This window comes from Durotheca rogersii (genome assembly GCF_024521655.1).
Source record: "Durotheca rogersii strain YMJ 92031201 chromosome Unknown GGS23scaffold_23, whole genome shotgun sequence".
Lineage (NCBI taxonomy): Eukaryota > Fungi > Ascomycota > Sordariomycetes > Xylariales > Xylariaceae > Durotheca > Durotheca rogersii.
In genome coordinates this window covers 353895-373695 of record NW_026251254.1, presented here as the reverse complement: position 1 = coordinate 373695, position 19801 = coordinate 353895, and the positions used below count along the sequence as shown (strand labels likewise).

The 19801-nt window shown below is 60.9% G+C and overlaps 4 protein-coding genes across 4 annotated transcripts; 2 read left to right on the top strand and 2 right to left on the bottom strand.

Annotated features, from left to right (window-relative positions):
- Window positions 1-3513: 3513 nt before the first annotated feature.
- On the top strand, window positions 3514-7195 carry GGS23DRAFT_606825 (uncharacterized protein; the record flags this gene model as incomplete). The annotated part of the gene is made up of 4 exons (XM_051519952.1): window positions 3514-5190; window positions 6415-6565; window positions 6865-6967; window positions 7120-7195. The coding sequence occupies 4 exons, from the start codon at window positions 3514-3516 to the stop codon at window positions 7193-7195; spliced, it is 2007 nt and encodes a 668-aa protein (XP_051369262.1).
- A 761-nt stretch (window positions 7196-7956) lies between these two features.
- Window positions 7957-9834, bottom strand: GGS23DRAFT_228445 (uncharacterized protein). The gene is made up of 2 exons (XM_051512029.1): window positions 9307-9834; window positions 7957-9249 (listed from the first exon to the last, which is right to left on the bottom strand). The coding sequence occupies exons 1-2, from the start codon at window positions 9657-9659 to the stop codon at window positions 8088-8090; spliced, it is 1515 nt and encodes a 504-aa protein (XP_051369261.1). The 5' UTR covers window positions 9660-9834; the 3' UTR covers window positions 7957-8087.
- Window positions 9835-15517: 5683 nt separating this feature from the next.
- On the bottom strand, window positions 15518-17463 carry GGS23DRAFT_599359 (uncharacterized protein; the record flags this gene model as incomplete). Its single annotated transcript, XM_051518925.1, has 2 exons — window positions 15518-16270; window positions 16354-17463. 2 exons carry the CDS (start codon window positions 17461-17463, stop codon window positions 15518-15520), a joined length of 1863 nt encoding a protein of 620 aa, XP_051369260.1.
- A 694-nt stretch (window positions 17464-18157) lies between these two features.
- Window positions 18158-19784, top strand: GGS23DRAFT_599358 (DUF1682-domain-containing protein; the record flags this gene model as incomplete). Its single annotated transcript, XM_051518924.1, has 3 exons — window positions 18158-18239; window positions 18475-19315; window positions 19412-19784. 3 exons carry the CDS (start codon window positions 18158-18160, stop codon window positions 19782-19784), a joined length of 1296 nt encoding a protein of 431 aa, XP_051369259.1.
- Between the last annotated feature and the right edge of the window lie 17 nt (window positions 19785-19801).

Here is a 19801-nt window from a genome sequence, read left to right as displayed (position 1 = left end):
TCACGGACATCACTCGCCCCCAGGCCCCGCGCGCGAGAGAGAGGATCCGGCCGGTATTTATATAACCACCTTACTACCTACCTACCTACCTACCTACCTACCTACGCACACAGCCAGGGTGCAGACCCACGGACACATACCTACAGATCTAGCTATCCGTCCGCCCACACAGACAGGGATCGCCGTGCCGCGCGTGTGGGCGCCGCTCCCAGACAGACAGACAGATATCTGCCCATCCATCCATCCATCCTCCTCTCTCCTCCTATTCGACCCCGGAGCCGGGCCCCCCCGCCGCACACGCCTCCCTCACTCACTCATTCAGTCAACTCCCCGCCTGAGGGGAGGGACCCACGGGCGCGGTGGGCGTGCAGGCCTGTACGTATGTACGTATGTACGTACGTGTGCGTCCACCGCTCTATCTCATCGCCTGCCCGGGCGACGAGGCGTGTGCGTGTAAGTGTGGGTGGGTGGGTGTGCCAGCCATAGGGGAGGGGAGGGGAGGGGGAGGGAGCGACGTGGAGGTTCTGTGACTCCGGGCCGAGAGGGAGGCCGGCTGGGTTTGGGAGGGGGGGTCCGGTGGGGGCGGTTAGTTAGTTAGTGCGCGCGCGTCCCGCCCGTCCTGGGTCTGCCGTATTGTTCGTCCATACGGATGTACAGAAGTCAGGGGTGGCTGCTGGGGCGGGGGAGGAAAATGTGCGGTGAGGCGGCGAGGTAGAGGGGCAGAGGGGAGGGGAGGAGAGGTGGTGTGTTGGTGCTGGGTATGTTGCGTGATATGTTTATATTCTACGTGTGTGGATGTAATATACGAGAGTGCGGACGTGCCTATAGCTAACTTGCTTATCGGTGCCTACGTCGGTATCGATAGGGTAAGCAGCAATTGTCTATAGAACGCCGACCGCTGTGTAAGTCGAGAGAGAGAGAGAGAGAGAGACGGAGAGGGGCGCAAGGGTTGCTTAGCCTCGACTTGGCTGTTCATCGAGCGGGACAGCAGTGGGTACGATCTGCCACGTTTGGTTTTTTTTTTTTGGTCGGTACGGAGCAGATGGGGACAGCAGCAGGAGGGGGGGGTGACGCGACGCGCCGTGGGGCGAGTGCAAGAGAGGGTTGGTTGAGTTTCTCATCGGGAATGCAAGCGATGGAGGGAGAGAAGACGGCAAATAAGAACAATGAGGTCGACATGGATATACGGGCAATGTTTCTTCGCTAGAGGTCGATGGTCGGGAGACGACGGCGCGGCCGGATCGAGAGCGCTAGCAGCGCCCGCGCCGATCTGTCGCCCGCTCAACTTGCCTGTTCGGGCCACGAGGGCTGTGCGAGCCGTCGATCGTCCCGGTGGCCGCGCCGTGTCCAGCTGGTCGGGGGCAGGCATTGGTGGACTGGACTAGCCAGGCTGGCTGGCTGTGCCCAGTCGACGACGTATGTGCAGCTGGGGCAGAGGGAGTATGTGTGGTGTTGCGTGTGTAGCAGATCTGTCGTTACCTGACCTCCCCCCCTCCCCCGGCTACGACATGCTGCCTCGATAAGAGGGGACGCCAGCAGCGTCGGATGTTCCATCTGCCGCCGACTAGGTAGGTAGCGGGAACCGGCAGACAGGTTCGATTATTCATCGCGACGTGCGGCCAGAGGGGGGCGTGACCCAGGCGGATGACGAGTGTATTCTGCGCCGAAAAGGCTGGCGCGGCTTTGTCTATGACGACCTCGGCGCGCGCGGTGGCCCGGGGCGCCCAGCAACGTGTGGGAGGGGGACGATGATGGGCGGGGTGCCCAGCGGCATATCCGGGTGGGAAAAGGGGTCCTTGGCCAGGGTTGCCCAGGACAGGTGAATGTACCTGTACCTGCCGCTCAGGTACCTAATCTGCTAGGTTACCTGCCTACCTCCGCGGGGGCAGGGTTAGCAGGGTTAAGGTGTCCGAGGCATACGCTATACCTACCTAATAAGCCTGCCCCGCCTAAGGCCAGTCCTCAGTCCCGGCTGCTGGGAGGTACCCCGTAAACCTCGGGGTTTGGCAGGTGGACAGGTACCTGTCGGCCAGGTCGCCCGGTACCTGCGAGCCCGCCCCCGGCTGGTGGCTCGATTGTTCCTCATCGAGATCATCAGTCCACGTTCGCCGTCGCCGTCGCCCAATCAGCCTCGCCCGTCGCCTCCTTTGACGAACCACCCGAGTACCCCTACGACGTCAGGACTTTTTATTTTTATCTATTGTACTTCGTTTTATTTATTTCTGGTTTCGTTTTGGTTTAGTAGCAGTCGCTGTCGTTTTCTCCCGGTGGGCGCTGCCACCGACTGTCCTGTCTACGCTTCCCGTCCCGCGCCTACTACTAGGTACTCACTCGCTTCTCTACTCCTCCACGCACTCGGCTCGCTCGCTCACTCACTCGCTCACTCACTCACTTTAGCACCCAGCTCCCGTCCTCCCTCCCTCTCCCTCGAAACGGAAACACACGCACATACACGTATCCCCATAGACATACCTACTCACTTCTCCCCCTCTCTGCCCCCCCGTCGCCGCCCCTCTCGAGAAGAGGAGGCCAAAATGTATGATGACTTCCGCTCCCCCGTCCGCCTCTGATACGCCCGCATAACCACCACGCGCCCACGCTTACGCTTACACTCTTGCACTTACATATGCCCTTACGCCTACACTTACGCACCCAATATGCTCTCGTCGTCGCCGCCTCCTATATACTGCTGCTTGCCCCCTCCATCGCGGTCCTGAATGCCTGCTGCGCTCTCTCGCGCCACCTATCGTCGTTGTCGTTGTTGCTGTCCCGGCAGGTCTTCCTTCCTCTCGTCCTCTTCCTCCCCTCGCTGCCCCCCTTCGTCTTCCCAAAACCTGCACGTATGTATGAAGCTCCGGCTCGGAAGCACCTCTTTGACATCCCCCATACTCTCTCTGGTCTTCCCTCTCCTTGGACCGAACTTCGTAGCCTGCCTGCCATCGCGTACGCCGACCACCCCCGTCCGCCGCATACCACAGCCAGCATACCTACGGCTCCTACCTCTCTTGTCTCCCTCTCCCCCTCTCCTCTCCCTCTCGCTCTCTTTCTATCTGCGACTCGGGAGAGAGCTGCGGTCCGTGATCCGGCCGCTCGTGAACCCCCGTAAAAAGGTCGCGTTCCTACGTAACCAGAATTCCTCTCTTCCGAACTGCCGCCGGTCAGCACGTGCCGGACCTCGTCTTGGTATTGTTGGCCTTACGCAACCACTCTCGGTCTCAACCATCCCCCCCGCCCAACGGCATTTGCTTGGCCTGCATATCCGTGGTTATTGATCGCTTCTCCGCCCCATCCCTCGTCAAGACTTGCACGTGCCCCGGGCCAGGCCAGGCCAGGCGTGAGCTTGAGAGCCGGAGTCTTACTTGCTTGTCTACCTACGCTTGATCCCGTAACGGGGCCAGCAGTCGTTGAGCCCGCATCTTGGCCAGCGTCCCCACCGTACATATACCGACACGTGGTCGTCCCATCCTTGCAAATAATCCCTCGTAATCGCGTCTAGAGAAAACCAGCACGTTCATGTCCTCCGCACGGGCTAACCCGAGTTCCTCGAGCTCGCCTCCGCCGCCCGACCTCCCTGACGGCCCGGTCCCTCACCCCTACTCTGAGACAGATGATGCCGCACCTCTCGGGTCCGCCGACGCCGTAGACCTTGCGGTTGCCTCCAAATCTCTCCTCGACCCTATCAAGGACGCCAGGCAGATCGTAAGGCTCATCCAATGCCAAATATGCTCCGGTATCCTGAAGGAGCCGACGACCCTGCCGTGCGGTCATAGTCTCTGCAAGCGCTGCGTGCCCCGGACGCATGTCAGGGCCAATATCTCGTGGCCCGGGACGGCGAACCGACTCCACGGCTTCGAATGTCCGTTCGAAGACTGCAAGAAGGAGCATGCCGTCGGCGACTGCGCCGTCGACGTCACCTTGAACAAGGTGTTGTCCGTCATCGAGGCGAGCATCAAGCTGGACCGGGACGCGGCAGAGCTCGCCGAGGCTGCCGCGAGGATCTCTGTGCACGACGGTTGGGATGTCGCCGGCGTCCCTTCGCTCGCGGGGAAGGCCGACGAATCTATGGTGCTGAAAGGGGGCCGCATCGTCGCGACCCACTCGCTAGCCAGGCTCAGCATGCTAGGTTACGAGTGCGAGGTGTCGTATTCGTTTATCGAGACCAGGACCAACGACGAAGTCGACGAGGTGGATAGCGCCGTGCTGGGTCGGCTGAAGGAGGCGGCGAGGACGGAGATGGACTGCCAAGTCTGCTACGCACTGTTTATGGATCCCCTGACGACCGCCTGCGGCCATACGTTCTGTCGGGGCTGCGTCCATCGCATCCTGGATCACTCGGACTTGTGCCCCATCTGCAGACGCCCGTTGTCCATACAGGCCCAAGTTAACCGGCGGTCCTATCCTCCCAACGAGAGGCTCTGCAAGATGATCACCGGCTTCTGGGCCGACCTCGCCGCCCTCCGCTCGCGCGCGTACAAGCTCGAGCAGCAGGCGAACCACGGCGGGTTCGACATCCCCATCTTCGTCTGCACGCTCTCCTTCCCGCGCATGCCCACCTTCCTCCACGTTTTCGAGCCGCGGTACCGCCTGATGATCCGGCGGGCGATGGAGGGCGACAAGACGTTCGGGATGGTGCTCCACAAGATGCCTCGCGCGCCCGGCGAGCCCGAATTCAACGAGTTCGGGACGCTACTCCGGATCGTCAACATCGAATTCTTCTCGGACGGGCGGAGCGTCCTGGAGACCGTCGGCGTTTCCCGATTTAGGGTCACCGGGCACGGGTGGCTGGACGGCTACCTCGTCGGCAACATCGAGAAAGTCGACGACATCGGTGTAGCGGAGGAGGAGGCTATCGAAGCGTCGGAGACGACGCGCGCTCGCGGCACCCGGAGCCCGCCGGCGCCGCAAGATGATGACCCCGCAGGTGCCGAGCCAGAGGATACGCAGCGTGCTAACTCGCCGCCGTCATCTACGTCATCGGACGACTTGGAGACGCTGTCGACGCGGGAGCTGGTCGAAGTGGGGGTCAATTTCGTGAGGAGGATGCGGGCGAAGAGCGTCAACTGGCTGACGGCGAGGGTGCTGGCCATCTACGGCGAGTGCCCGACGGACCCGTCGATCTTCCCCTGGTGGCTCGCTAGCATCCTGCCGGTGCGGGACGAGGAGAAGTACCGGCTGCTCGGCACGTCGAGCGTGCGGGAGCGGCTGAAGATCTGCTGCCGGTGGATCGCTGAGTGGGAGTCGTCTACCTCATGGTCAGTCGCCCGATCCCTCCATTACACTGCTTATAATCCGGTTTTTTGAGCAAGAAATTGAAAAAAAAAAAGTTACCCACTCAGGAGGGGCGTGAACCGTCTCCTCTAGGGACCTGCGCATGCAGGCGAGGACGTCTGGTATCAACCGACACTGCTTCGGACGCTAAACCAGTTGCACAGATCTGTCCGTCCGTCTGGGGCTTTGGTTACTAACGAGTTCACCCATACTGCCTGCAGGAGTTTCTCCGACTGTTTCCTCGCCCTGTGAACACAGGCGTTCGCATCCCGCAACGCGCTTCGTCGCCCCCCGTTCGCATAGCGTCTCGCATCGCATAGCCTGGTTTTGACGATTCGTGCGTTGCTGTCGTCGCGTTCAGTGATACCACCCGCGCCGCCGCGGTAGCAACATGGCGGTAACGAGCCACGGCCAAGGGGAGTGTCTAGGTGGATGTATCGATGGATGGATGGATCGATCGATCGATCGAGGTCGAGACGCTGCTCTCGCTTTCACATACTTTGCTTTTACTCTGGGTGGCATGGAGGAGAGAGAAGGAAAAGGGGGGAGGGTTGCCTTGTTACGAGGAGACGTCTATAGAGCATTGCGTTTTCTATACAGCGTTATTGCATATCTCTCTCTAATCTTGAAGCATGGCAGGTTTAAATGCGCATGCAGAGCGAAGCGTAGAGGATTCGTAGGTATAGAAGGGGGGGAACTAAGTATATAAGGACAAGGAGGATCCCCTATCGGATGCCCCCTTTGGCAGATAAGGTCCGTAACTGCGATAAAAGTAGGTAGATTGACGTCTATATGTGAAGCGGCATACAAGTAACGCATTTATGCACATCACGGGGTCGCACCGGGCGTCTAGACGGGTTCTTACATCATTATTCTCCTCCTCGGTGCCCCTCCGCCTCTGCTTTACATCTACCCTCTTTTATACATCTATCACTGGCACCATCGGCGTTCTCCATTGCACGCTTGCGCCGCTAAATATATATACCTACGTATCCCTCGCACACGGCTCAGACTGCGACCCCGAGATCCCGAGCTCGCGAGCGCCCACTGCCACCTACGCTCTCTTCCCGGCTCCCCTTCTCTTATCCCGTACCCGACTGCTAGGAGGCAGAGCGGACGCACCCACTAGCCATGGCCGACGCGCAGGTCCCGACGCCGGAGCGGTGCTACGTCGACTTCTGCCTCGTCCCCGTCGGCACGGCCCACGTCTCGGTCGCGGAGGAGGTCGCCGTCGTCCAGCGCCTGCTCCGCGCCAGCGGGCTCGCCCACACCATGCACTCGGCCGGCACCACCGTCGGTAAGTCGTCGCCGCCCCGTCTCTTCGGCCCGTCTGTCGCGCCCCGAGGCGCCTCTCGCTGCCCTGATGCCGCCTCGCAGGTGCGGTGCGCCGCGAGTCGCGCGCATTCATGCCCTTCTCTTCCTTGCTGTGATATCGGTGGCGCTCGTATCTGCTTGCCTACCTGCCTGCCTGCCCGCATGTCTACGTAAAGATAAAAAGCTTGGCCCGGCCGCACGAGGCGGGCAAGATCACTTTTCGCTTACTCCGCGGTTGCCGGTCCCCCTTACTAATGTGTGTGCCACGGCGGCGACGGACAGAGGGGTCGTGGGACAGCGTGATGCGCGTCATCGGCCAGGCGCACAGCCTCGTCCATGCGAAGGGCGTCGTCCGCATACAGACCTCGATGCGTGTTGGCACCAGGTACGCATATCCCGTGCTGTCGTGTCTCGCCCGTGCCGCCCCCCCTCGACGGGGTGGAGGCCGCCGCTTCGCTCGAATACGAGGGGCTGCGCGTCAGCACGTCGTGCGAGGCTACGCGAGGGATACGGAAGCTGACTGGCGAACTGTGCTAGGACCGACAAGAAGCAGACGGCCCAGGACAAGGTCAAGAGGGTCGAGGACATCCTAGCCGCGAGTTCTGATTCGTAGTAGGTGATGCTGGGTGTGGGATAAAGGGGGGGGGGGTTCCTCAGCGGATCACGGTTGGGAGGGATGAGGCACTTTTGGTGAACGGCAGCACCCGCTTGGCACGGCGCTGGCGGATTACTCTGTTCTCGGATTGAAAGCAAGTAGACGGAATTCCGAATGTCTCTACGAGACGGGAAGAGGGAACGAGGTTATACACGCACGTACCATGTAGACAGTCACCGCAAGACTACTCAGCACGCAAGGATGTGGAAATGGGCCTGATTTCCAGGAGATTGCATCCGAAGAGAATTGTATGTACAAATGAAGAAAGCGAAGACGGGCAAGACGGGATGGCTCGTGGCTCGTTTCTACCACCGTCGTCCCGGAAAAAAAAGCCAACCAAGCCGATCAGTCGCAGCCTCAGCGCCCGTATGGAGGCGGGGGGACGCACGACCAAACCGAAGAGGAAGTAGAAGAAACAAAAATCTGGGCCGGGGCGGCGAAGCGAACGGCTACCAGATGCCCCTATTCCTGGTGCAGTGTGTTCTCTCCCTCTCTCCTTTCCTTTCCTTCCCAAGTCTATGTCCGACGCGCCCCCGTTATCCTCCCCGGGATAAAATCACGAAGTGTAACTGTAGACGCCGCGCATAGTAGACAAAAAAAAAATCCTCGCCTGTTTCCCTGGGGATAGAAGACGTGTGTGTGCCGTGCGTTCTCTCTTTCTTCTTCTCGCGTGTTAGAAGTTACCCATATACACATAGCTACGGACAGGTATAGACCAGACACATCGCCGCCGCCCCCGCACGTTTATCCATCCGCCCCGCCCCCCCAGGCACGCTCTGTCCACACGTCACGTCAAACCGAAGGCGAGAAAACAGACTCCCACACGAACGCTAACCCCAACTCCGCGGCTCTACCGGCGGCCGGCCCCGAGGCCGTGGCGCCGCACGTGGCCGTGGCCGTGGGCGGGCGCGCGGCGGCGGGCAGGCGCCGGCGTCGCGTCCGCCACGACCGTCGTGGTCACCGTCACCGTCACGATGTCCCAGACGGTGGAGACCTCTTCGTCGACTTCGGTGTCGGCCTCGTCGACGACGGGCGCGGGCGCGGGGACCACGGCCGCGGCGCTGACGGCGGGCGAAGGCGAAGGCGTGGCCGCGGCCGCTGCTTCGGACGCCTGGCTCGTGGGCAGCTGGATGAAGGCGTTGCCGGGCGCGGTGGCCTCGGGGGAAGCCTCGGGCGAGGAAGCGCTAGACGCGGAGCCAGAGCCAGAGCCGGAGCCGGGGACGGGGACGGCGACCTTGGAGGGGTAGTCGGCGGAGGAGCCGCGGCCCCAGCCGGTGACGGGGAGGTTGAGGGGGAGGGCGCTGAGGGACTCGGAGGCGGGGACGATGGAGCCGATGGCGGGGGGGATGGTGCAGTCGTGGTTGTCGTTGACGCCGCCGGGGATGTCGGGGCAGTTCTCCATGCCGATGGTGCCGACGTTGCAGGAGCCGATGATGGCGGCGAGGGTGTCGGGCTCCCAGCCGGAGATGAAGTCGGCGTGGGAGCTGTAGCCGGTGGCGTCGCCGTTGGAGAGCACGAACGGCTGGGTCTTGCCGTCGGGGGTCCAGCGGTCGGCGAACGCGGGCGTGTCCCAGTAGACCTCGTAGAAGAGATGCGGCACGTGGAGCCAGCCGGCGGGGCACTCGAGCAGGCCGCCGGCGCCGGCGGTCGGCCAGGCCATGTTGTTCTGGTAGTCGTCGATGCCGGCGGCCGGGTTGTAGCACGACGGGAAGTGGATGTCCTGCCGCAGCGGCGAGTACGTGCCGTCGCAGTTGTAGAGCGGGAAGCCCGCGCCGGCGCCCGCGTTGCCCGGGTCCTGCAGCCCGGCCGTCGTCCCGTCCGAGTCGGCCGGGTACGACGGCGGGTCGTAGCTCTGCCGCGGGCACGTCCACTGCACCGGCTGGATCGGGCCCTTGGTCGGGTCGAGGTTGCGCCCGCCGCCGAAGGCCGGCGGGTCGCGCAGGCTCGAGTCGCCGCTGAGCATCTTGAGTCCGACCGGGAACGGCTCGACGGTGCTGTTGCTGGCTTCGAAGCTGGGGGGGTGTGTGTTAGTGATATAGAGGGGAGGGCGAGGAGAAAGGAGAGCTTACAAGTAGTAGACGTTCATGTAGAACAGGGGCACCTTCTCGAAACTAGAGGGGTTCTCGGGGTCCTGGAAGAAGAGGGTGGGGACCCAGTAGTTGCTGAAGTCCCTCTTGATGGTGGTGGTGGTGCACTCGGAGCTGAGCAGGTCGTCGCCGCGGGTGTTGATGCCGAAGTTGCTGCCGCCCATGATGCTGTGATAGTGGGTCGCCTGCTCGCCCGGGTTGACGACGGGGTCCATCGGACCCTCGGTCAGGAACTGCTTCCCGGTGAAGTGCAGCACCGCGAATGTCGTCTCGGACTTGATCGCCGCCGCCACGGGGGCCAGCGAGGCGAGGGTGCTGACGCGCGAGATCCTCATGGTGGTGGTAGGGATGTGCTGTGGTTGCTTGTCGTGTCTCACACCCGAAGTAGTCTGTCTCTCTCTATATATCTCTCCTTCGAGTCCTTGTCTCGAAAACGAATGGAACTGGGGGGGGAATCAAGATTCCAAGTCGTTGGTACCGAAGCCAACTTTTTCTTTCCTTTCAACGGCGTAAAAGAGAGTGGTCCTGACAGGAGTTGCCTCGCAGTGATCTCGTGTTCTCGACCTGTGGGAACGAAGGGACGTCACGGAGACCTGCTTTTTGAGGGCAGAATGAACGAGGGGTATGGACTCAGCCGGCGGAGAAAAAGAAGGAAGGGGAAAAAAGAGCGTAAATATGTCGAGAAATGAACGAATTGGTTTTTTTTAAAGAAAAAACCCAGCACGACAGGAGACCCGGGTGTCGACGGTGTGGAAAGGAGAAAGAGGCGGAGAGAGAAGAGCACGGCTCAGGTCCAGGGGGGCTCTGTTATATTACCTGGCTGTGGGAACCAGCCATGGTGCGACTTGGTGGTTGGCCTTGGCCTAACGCCCGACGGTGCCCACGGAAAAGATGGCGAGGGATAAAAAAAATTACTGCCAAAGCAGGCCAGAATCCCTCCTAGCTCTAGCCCGCACGCCAGGGAAACTTGGAATCCCCTGGTGTGGTGCCAGGGCCGAAGTGGGCGTGGCGGACACTGGGGGAGGAAGAGGACGACGAGCGTCGGGAAACAGGGCCAGGGGGGGGTGGGGCCAGAAAGGGGGGGCCGTTCAGGTTCTGGTTCGGCGAGTTGAGTCAGGGGACGGGACGTGATAGGACGGGTCCGCTCCCCCCCCATGGCGCGCCACCCTCCCCGTCGGCCATGCTGGCGCTAGGTAGAGGAAACGGGTTGGCGCAAGGCCATTCGCTGGCGCCGTCGTCGTCATGCAGGGGAAGTGGACACGGCGGGCAGAGTAAGCGCCCCATAGGACGAGAAGGGCGAAGGAGAAGAGAGAACATATGTGTTGCCGGTGTAAGCAGGTAGGATTTTACCTATTGCGATCCTCTGCCGTGCATAACTACCTGCGAAGACAGGTAGACGATATAGAGACTTGCATACATACACCCGGAAACGGGCCAAGACGTGCGGATCTACCGTGGCGCGGACAGGAAGGAAATGGAGAGGTTTATTAGCTGTGGTTGCCACCGGCGGGGACCCTCACACGTAGACGGTGAAATGAGATGAAATGAGGCAGCGAGGAGTTAGGCGGAGAGAGATGAGGTTGGCGATGAGGTCTGGATCGCCCATTCGGGGAGGAAGAGAGGAAGGGCCATCATCAGACGAGCCGGGGGGAGGGGGGGTATGGGGGGGTGGCAGTAGCAGGCGTTCATTTGCAGAGATTACTACATCATTTATTTCTCGTCCGTTTATCAGGACGACGGCGAGAAGAAGAGTTATTAAGGAGCAGGATAAAATCCACGGCGGCGCGCGCGAGTGGTGAGTTGGGAACTCCTCATCCCACGCACACACCTCGACAACACGTACGTGCAGACCAACGCAACACGCACGACAACCGCCGGTTCCCCGTAGCATCCCAACGGCACATGCGTATATGTGATACGCATGCGGGCACATAACACGCGCAAGTAAGCACGCGCACAACAAAACTCTCACCACCATCACCCACAAGGCCCGCGTGCGGGTGTATATAAGGCGAGGTGAGTCGAAGCCAATCGCATGTGTGTTGGGGAGGGAGGAGAGAGGGCGAATGGGCGAAGTGAGGGAGCGAGGGGGCCACCGAGACTCTACGTAGCCAGGTAGGTAGCTATTCTCTTCCTTTCGATTCCGCCCATCCCGCAGCGCCTATGCATGTAGAGCCAGACAAGTGTTGGAGACAACCCCCCAGCGAGAGACAGACAGACAGGCAGGCAGAGAGTCGTCTCTCCAAACTGACGAAAGGAAAGTAGACGGCTAGTTTGAAACTAGGCTGGCCAGCGGCGGCGGCACCAACAACGGAAGATTGTCTAGACGCGTTTATCTCCACGCGGAGATGGATGCTGAACTTGTCGACCGCGCTGTCGGATCGCAGCGGCGGCAGTTAGTAGCAGTGGCACGCGCCGCGCTCGATTTGCCGACCGATCGACGGCCGCTGCCATAGTTGTTGTATGAGTATACGCGATGGGTCCCTGTCGGCCTGGAGAGAGAGGGGAAGCTCTCGGGACCGGCGACGACAGGATCTCTCGCTAGCCCCGACTGCGTAGGTGGGTAGGCAAAAAAGAAGGTTTCCTATACCCACGCCCTCCGTATCTCCCCCGTGCGTACGGCGGAATAGGCAGGTCGCGAGAGAGAGGAGGAGGAGGAGGATTCGGTCGATTCGCTGCTCGATGCCTGCCTCTCTCTTACCGCGTTGGGCATGCGATACACACATATCTCTGTATGTAGATAGGTAAGTAGGTAGGTGGGTAGGCATGCGCATCCCTCGTCTATCGTCATCCTCGTCATCGCGTGCGGGATCCGTCCTCACCACCCCCCATCCTCGTCTCTCTGCCTGTCCCCTCCATGCGCGCACATGGACGAGAGTTAAGATTGCCTCATGCGCCGGCTAATTACGGAGGCAATGGGACTACGCGTGGGAGAAGCGGGCGGGCGACCCAGGCAGACGGGCCTAGCATCGCGCTCCCTCTCGCCCGTGGCCTAGCAGGTGCCGACATTGCGCGCATTACATGCATCCCGTGCGGTGCTAGAGAGGTTCGTCTCCCTAGCCTTTAGACGGTTGTTCGGTGCGCCGCCGCGGCGCCGTCGCCTGGATGCCGACCTGTCTCTCTCTCTCTCTCTCTCTCTCTCTCTCTCTCTCTCTCTCTCTCTCTCTCTACTCTAGCGGGTGGCGGGGGACATGGAGGGGGTTAGAGCTCGGCTCTTCTCTCTCACTCACTCTCATCTCCGGGCAAGTAAACGGAGATGGTTAAGTTGCCCCTTTAATAAAAGGGAACCGACCGGGTTCATTTGGTAGCTACCTAGTATTTAGGTGATAAGGACCTAGCGTAGGTGGCCCAAGCAGAATAGGCACCTTCTCGAATGCTTCAGCGCCCCGTTTAGAGAGCCGCCGTAGGGGATCTCTCCTGGCCGCCCAGGCAGCTAGCAGCCTCGGTAGATGGATGCCCATGCACTAGGCAGATTTATAGGCACCCGAGGTGGTAGACAGGTATGCAGCTTGGCGTTATGCATGTACCTGGATGCCTTGGACACCAGCCTTCCTAGGTTCCAGGTAGGTATCTGTTATTTTACCAGTACCTTTACTATGGCCTACTCTATATTGAGAGCAGATCAAGAGAAACACTTCCGCGTATGCGGACATATCTGGGTAGATATTGCGCGTATGTATATATGCGACACATATCAACTACCTACTGTAGGCAGCGTGCGCGCTTAACGAGTCATGAATGTATGCGTACTCTCGAATATGCGTACGCGCGTACCTGACAGGTAGGTACATAGGTACGTACGAGATCGTTAGTTAGGGCTGTCTAGGGCCAGATGCGAAACGCGCTAAGATGACCCCCGGGCGTGTCGCCGCTTCCTGGCGTCCCGCCTAGACCTCGTCCTCGCGCTGATTGGGCGTCCGTTTCGGGACCCGCTGCCATTGGCCAGTTGGTATGGCAATTACGTTTCTCGGGACCGCCTGCCGGACGCTACGAAGCCAGCTAACCATTACGTAACCTCGCCTTGGCCTCCACAGCTAGGCATAGCATCGATATCCAGGTCAGCGACCGACGGATTGGCGAATCATGCCCGCCTCATAGTGCCTACGCTGCACAAAATGCCGCCGTCCTTCGTCCGGTCATCTCCACCGTCGACTATAGCATGGGTAGTCAGCCCTTCTCGAACGTCCCTATCTTGCGATATCCCTTGCCCGCGTCTATCGCCTGGTCGTCCTTAGCGAGTCGGGAGGACGGAAGATCATCGAAGCATGAACTAGCAATTTTCGAGCACTAGCATTCTGCATAGTGCCAATCAGCCAACTGCCCCTACCGAATACCGGATAAGGCTCCACGAGGCGACGAGACCAACAAGCGGAGAAGGTAAGGACAACAAGGCAGATGCAGGTCCGTCTTGAAATCGCCACGGCAACGTCTCCAGGTTTATACCCGGTTGGGAGAACCGGCTCGTTCCATGCTTCCATACTCGTTCTTGCTCCCCGCCTCTCAGTCGCCTCGCTTCGAGAGGACGACGGGTGGACAGGGGACGACGGTGACACCGACAATCTGTACGTAGTTCCCGCTCCGACGGGACGGTGAGCGCTGAGATGGTTCCGCGTCATCACCCTGTCTGCGTGGCTAAAGAAGGCTACTTCCCGCACCGCCCTTAGCGACAGAGAGAAACGCCAGGGCGAGAAGAGGCTGCGCGCGGGAAAAAAGAACAGAATTTGATTCGTGGGCCGGGTGCGAATCAGATCTCGTTAAGGCGGATGGCTTCCTTGGCGCGAAAACGCATCTGTCTGTCTCTGTGTCTATGCCTACATATTCACCATCCACATACCTACATAGGCAACCGTCTACCACCCCGAGCGACGCGCCGGCTGATGATGCCAACCGTACGTGCATACGAAGAATAGAACCCGTCGCGGGCTGGTAGAGGGATTTGATGGGCCTATGGACGGATACACATACCTATTCATTCCCACGCGTGTATTCCTACACATAAGCGTGTCATGCATGCGGCATATGTATGAGTGTATGTGTATGTATGAGTCGAGGCTAGTAAGAGAGGTCAGAGTGGGTGTCGCACAGAGAGAGCACATACATATCGTACTCATAGTCCTATTCCCAGCCAAGCCCACCAGCCAAGCGGGACCGACTCTCGCCGAATTCCAGACACCATCCCCATGTTATGTAGTACATATATACCTACGTCGGCGACTTGCCACCCTACAGCGCCGCCAGAAACAGACAGGGCCGGTACGCCTCTTTCGATAGCGCGCTGCCGCCCTACGTCGCACCGCGGTCCGCCGGCCAGCTCAGTCGCGTTGTATGAATAGCGCCGTCGCGCGCGCGAAGAAGGAGGAGAAACGAGAAGAGGGTACGACACAGCGGCACGCGACGGGCCTGGCTCTCTTCCGCCTGGCTTGCGTCACATAGATTAGCTCGTGGTGCCGCGAAGACGGCCTGCCGCTGTGGCGCTCACAACAGGGTTGCGGCTAGCTAAGATACCTAGTGGTTGCTTCTGTCTTACTGGCTCTCCCTCTCTCTCCCCTTCTCTTCCCATACGTGCCGGGCCCTCTTCCGAACCCTCTAGATGTTCAGAGGACCTCTAGAATGTTCTAGCTGTTATCGGGGTCGATGCTGGATCCGAATCGGGGGCGAAACGTGGGTCGCCTTCGATACCAGCCGATTTCCCTATGATGATCGGCATTCGTGGCCTCGTACTCACACACGCCCACCTAATACGTGCCCAATATACGCGTGTATCCATCGTGAGCCGCTATAGAGATAGACCGGGTCGGCCCAAGCGCGTAGTCCTTCCGCGAGCACAACAATCCCGGTGTCTTCGTAGCGTAGCCTGGTTGAGACGTGGAAGTCGGCGGAAGTCTTGCAATGAGCACGACTCGCCAGCTCCCGTAGGCACTAGACCTAGAAGACGCCAATGTGATGTTGTATACACGCTCTTAGTTGCTATGAAGTCCATTTTGCCATACCTAGAAATGCCCTCATTAGGTACAATTGCCCTCCCGCCTTGCCAAAACGAGGCCAATGAACCATGTCGTATCCGGGCTGAACCGTGCCTCGAGACGTCTGCCCGCCTTGAGACCCCTCCATGCAACCGAACCACACAGTGCTCCGACAAAACTAAGTCCTCCGACAAAACTAGAGTCCCCAACTCCACGCGGCGGGTGTCTCCTCACGCAGCCCTCGGCCTCGGCTTCCTCGGCGACCTCCTCAGCGGCGTCGCCAGCGCCGGCGCGAGACCCTCCGCGTCCGCGTCCGACTCACCGCCCGCATCTCGGCCTCTCTCCTCGTCGTCGGGCGTCGCCGGCAGCACCGACAGTATCGACTGCTCGGCGTCGGCGTCGCGCGCGCCCACGAGCTGCTCCTCGGCGATCCAGCCGGCCTCGACGGCGAAGCGCACGACGTCGCTGGCGCAGGCGAACCCGGGCGCGCCGTCGTCGGCGTCCGGGTCGAGGTAGGCCCAGAGCTCGGCGGTGTCGCGGCGGAAGGCTGCCGCGTCGGCCGCGGCGCCGGCGAACGCGGCCGCCATCCAGCCGTACAGGTACGCGAGCCACAGGACGTTGGTGTAGGGCTCGTGGCGCGTCCAGTCGAGCGCGTCGCACTTCGCCAGCGCCGCGCCGGCCGCGGCCGTCGGCCGCCCCCCCAGCAGGAACGCCCGCATCCGCCGGTACACGGCGCACTGCGGCGCGTGCTCGCTCGCGAACAGCGACAGGTCCCGCTCCAGGTCGCACGCCACCGCCCGCCCCGCCCCCGCCGCCCGCGCCCGCGACAGCCCGTAGTCCAGGATCGTCACCTCCAGCCCCGAGCGCCCGAACCGCGGCGCGGCGGGCGCGTCGCGGCGCGGCCGGCCCCGCCGGCGCTTCTCCGCCGGCGCCGGGTCGCGCACGCGCCGGATGCACAGGTTGCCTTCGTGCAGGTCGCGGTGCTGCGAGGGTGGTGGGGAGTTAGCAGCAGGACGAACACGGGAAGAAAAGGAGGGGAGGGGAAAGGGGGAGGGGCGCGGCGTACCTCGAACTCGACCTGGGCCTCGGCGCGGGCGAGGGCGACGGCGACGTGGAGGAAGACGTCCCAGAGCTGGTCGGGGGAGCGGAGGGGGAAGTCCTCGAGGGCGGCGCCGGCGTCGCCGAGCTCGACGACGAGGAAGCGGGTGGCGTCGAGGTAGCGGGCGGGGTCGGGGTAGAACTGGAGGCGGGCGGGGTCCTGGCGGCGGAGGCGGCGGTGGAAGGCCCGGTGGGTGGCGCGCAGGGCGGGGCAGGCGCGGCCCCGGGCGACGTAGCGCTGCTTGTAGACGACGAAGCCGGGCACGTCGGCGAGCCACTCCGAGATGCGCAGCTCGCCGACCAGGTCCGCGTCCGGGTGCGGCTCCTCATCCACCAGCCCGGCCCGCCGCTGCGCCCGCGTCGGCGCCCCCAGCGCCGACCGCATCCGGATCACCTTGATGATGCTCGTCCCCCGCCCGTTCGTCACCCGGTACACCTCCGCGTACGACGCCTCCGCGATCTTCACGATCGTGTCCCCCGCCCCGCAGATCTCGTCCCACGACAGCACCTGCAGCTCGCCCTCCGGGTCTAGCTCTAGCTCTAGGTCTGGCTCCGGTTCTGCTGCTGCTGCTGCTGCTTTGGGAGCCTCCGTAGGCCTCACCCGGCGGGGGCTTTGCGCCCTCGGGGTTCGCGGCTCGGCCGGCGCGACGTGGGGTGGTGACTCTGGCGGGACTTCTTGCTGGGCCTTCTTCCGTCGCCTTCTGGGAGTGGCGCGGACGGGGTCTGACGGTACCGGTTTCTTGCTACCATCGTCGTCTTCTTCGTCCCCTAGCTTGATGGCTGAGATCTTGTTGGTTAGATCCTCGAGGCCGGCGATCCCCGACGGATCCTGATCATGTCCGGAGCCGCCATTGCTGGTGTTCTCTGCGGCCACCGCCACCCCGTCTTCCTCCCCGCCTCTCTCCTCTTTTCCCTGTTGTTTATTCTGGTCCTCCTCCTCCTCTTGCTTCACACCCCCCTTTGGCTGCCTCCGTGCCGGCGTCTGCGGTAGGGCATCGAACAATCGGCTGCGCTTGGGCTTCGTGTGCTGCTTGCCGTATTTCCGGATGGGGGGTTGCTTTGTCGTCTTCTCTGGCATTGTGAGGTTTCGTCGGTCTGTTAGCACCACTGTAGTTCGTTGCTCTAGTTGTGTTCCATTATTTGTTCTATGGTGGTGGTGTGGCGGTTGTTCCTGTCGTTCATCTGTCTATCCTGTAGCCTTCGCAACCAGCCAGTTCAGTGTTGACTTTGACAAGGCGGGTTGCCCAGTAACAGACTGGCTCTTTCTTATCTGTAGAATGTGCCCGTATCAGCACGTGCGCCACCAGCCACATAGAGAATCAATAGAGTAACTGATAGCTGTGGGCACTTATCTTCCCAATGTACCACTACCTTGTTCCGCCCCATAGCATGGGCTTCGTAGATAAGAGTAGTGAGATGTAGTCAAGACATAGAGCTATTATGTAAAGGATACTTAGCTGGCCGCATTGGCCTGGAAGTACTGGTACCTGGTTGGTCAGCCACAGCATGGAGAGTGGACTCCTTCCCGTTTCGACCTCGTCTTACCCCAACTTTTGAGCAGTGCCTGCCAAGGACCCAGGAATTGGGTTATTAAGCCAATGAATACAAAGGTACATCTTTTCTTCGTCGATCTCCAACTTGACCAATTCATTTTTCGATTATTTGTCTTCGCCGTCCTGTCTCGGTCTTCGTCTCGGTCTCCTCTCCCTCCTCCTCCTCCATCTCTAGTGTTGCGCACCCGACACATCTCTGCGAGAGTTGCGCAACTGGCCATGGCTGACTTCTTCAAGAATATTGTCGGCGGCGGCAGCACTACTACCTCCTCGGCTGCCCCCGCCGCATCTGCTGATTCCGGTGAGTTCGTCCAGTTTAACACGTAACATCCCAATCGCGCACCGGCATCGTGAGATAGCAACGAGGCTTTGCCTCCACCTCCCTTCCGTCCCCCGGCTGTTGAGAATCCGGGGACGCCCGAGTTATCTGCTTGCTGTGTATGCCATGCATGCGCCTCGCTGCTACAATTGATATATCCCCCATCTGCTCGTGGCATTTATACCGTTCTATAGCTCACCCGTGGCCTTCCTCGCAGATTTCGCCGACTTCGCCGACGCGCCCTCACCAGTACCCGTCCCTTTCGAGCCCTCAGCTGCTACCACCTTCGGCGCCGCGCCCACTGGCCGCCCCTACACGAAATGGTATAATATCCACGAGCGGTATAGCCTGAGCGACTTCCGCGGCGAGGGCATCATCCTGATCATCATCGGCGTCATATTCACCCTGCATTTCATCGGCGCCAGGCGCAACCGAGCGAAGGCTAGGGCCTGGATCAAGGCCCACGGGTCAATCCTCGCCAGCGAGTTCGCCGTCGTCGGCTTCGGCGCGGCCTCGACTCCCGACCAGGAACCAGAGAAGATGATCAAGGCCAAGAGCCTGTTCGAGTACGCGACATACGCGACCGGCCGCCAGAATGTCGCCTTCATGGACCTCAAGTTGACGCTGCAGAAGCGCTTCAACCCGGTCATGAACTTTATCGAGACTGCGATGGGCTTCTTTATCGATAGTGTTTCTGCCCCCGAGGACTCCGTCGATGTCACCATCTACCCCTTCGACGGCAAGGAGGCCCAGATCGTGCCGTCGATTCCGGGTGCGGCCGAGCTGCGGAGCAAAGACGCTAAGAGCGCATTCGACGGCTTCGTCTGGGCTATCGTCAACAAGGACAAGATGAAGCAGCTCCGCGAAGAACGATACGACCTGTCCATCACTTTTACCAAGGACAACACGAAGCTACCAATCTGGACCACCGTCATGAGCGAGAGCGCCGAGATCACCGAGACCTTCCTGACGAACGAGCTCGCCGATGCCATCAAGCAGGCCGGCGACCTGTTCGATTTCCTCATCATCAGCGACCAACCTGTGGATAAGCCCAAGAAGTGCGTTTTTCTTCCTCTCTCCCCCCCTTTTATGTCTCTAGAACTCGATTCTGTGCACCCGCGAAAACCTTGCTAACTGCGAACCCGCCGCTATAGGATGGACGAGACGATCCCACGCAAGCGCATCCTGCTTCGATACCGGCTCCCGTCGTCAGACAACTACGAGGGGCTCGCGCCGCTACTCGCGTACACGCTGCGGCTGCCAGATCAGCTGGCGACGGCGGCGCACTTCCGACCGGAGGTGCTGCGCAAGGTGCGGGCGGTGCGCGACGAGGCGGTGCGGCAGATCCAGAAGGCAGCCGAGGAGGAGAAAGCCGAAGAGCGCCAGGCGGAGCGCGATCGTGCGCGCAAGGCCAAGCGTGACGCCGAGCTTAACGCGCTCGACGCCAAGGCCCAGAAGCGGTACCTCGAGAAGGAGCGCGAGAAGGAGATGCGCAAGTCTTCCAAGAAGCAGACGATGCGCGCGTGAACGCGCGAAGGTGGTAG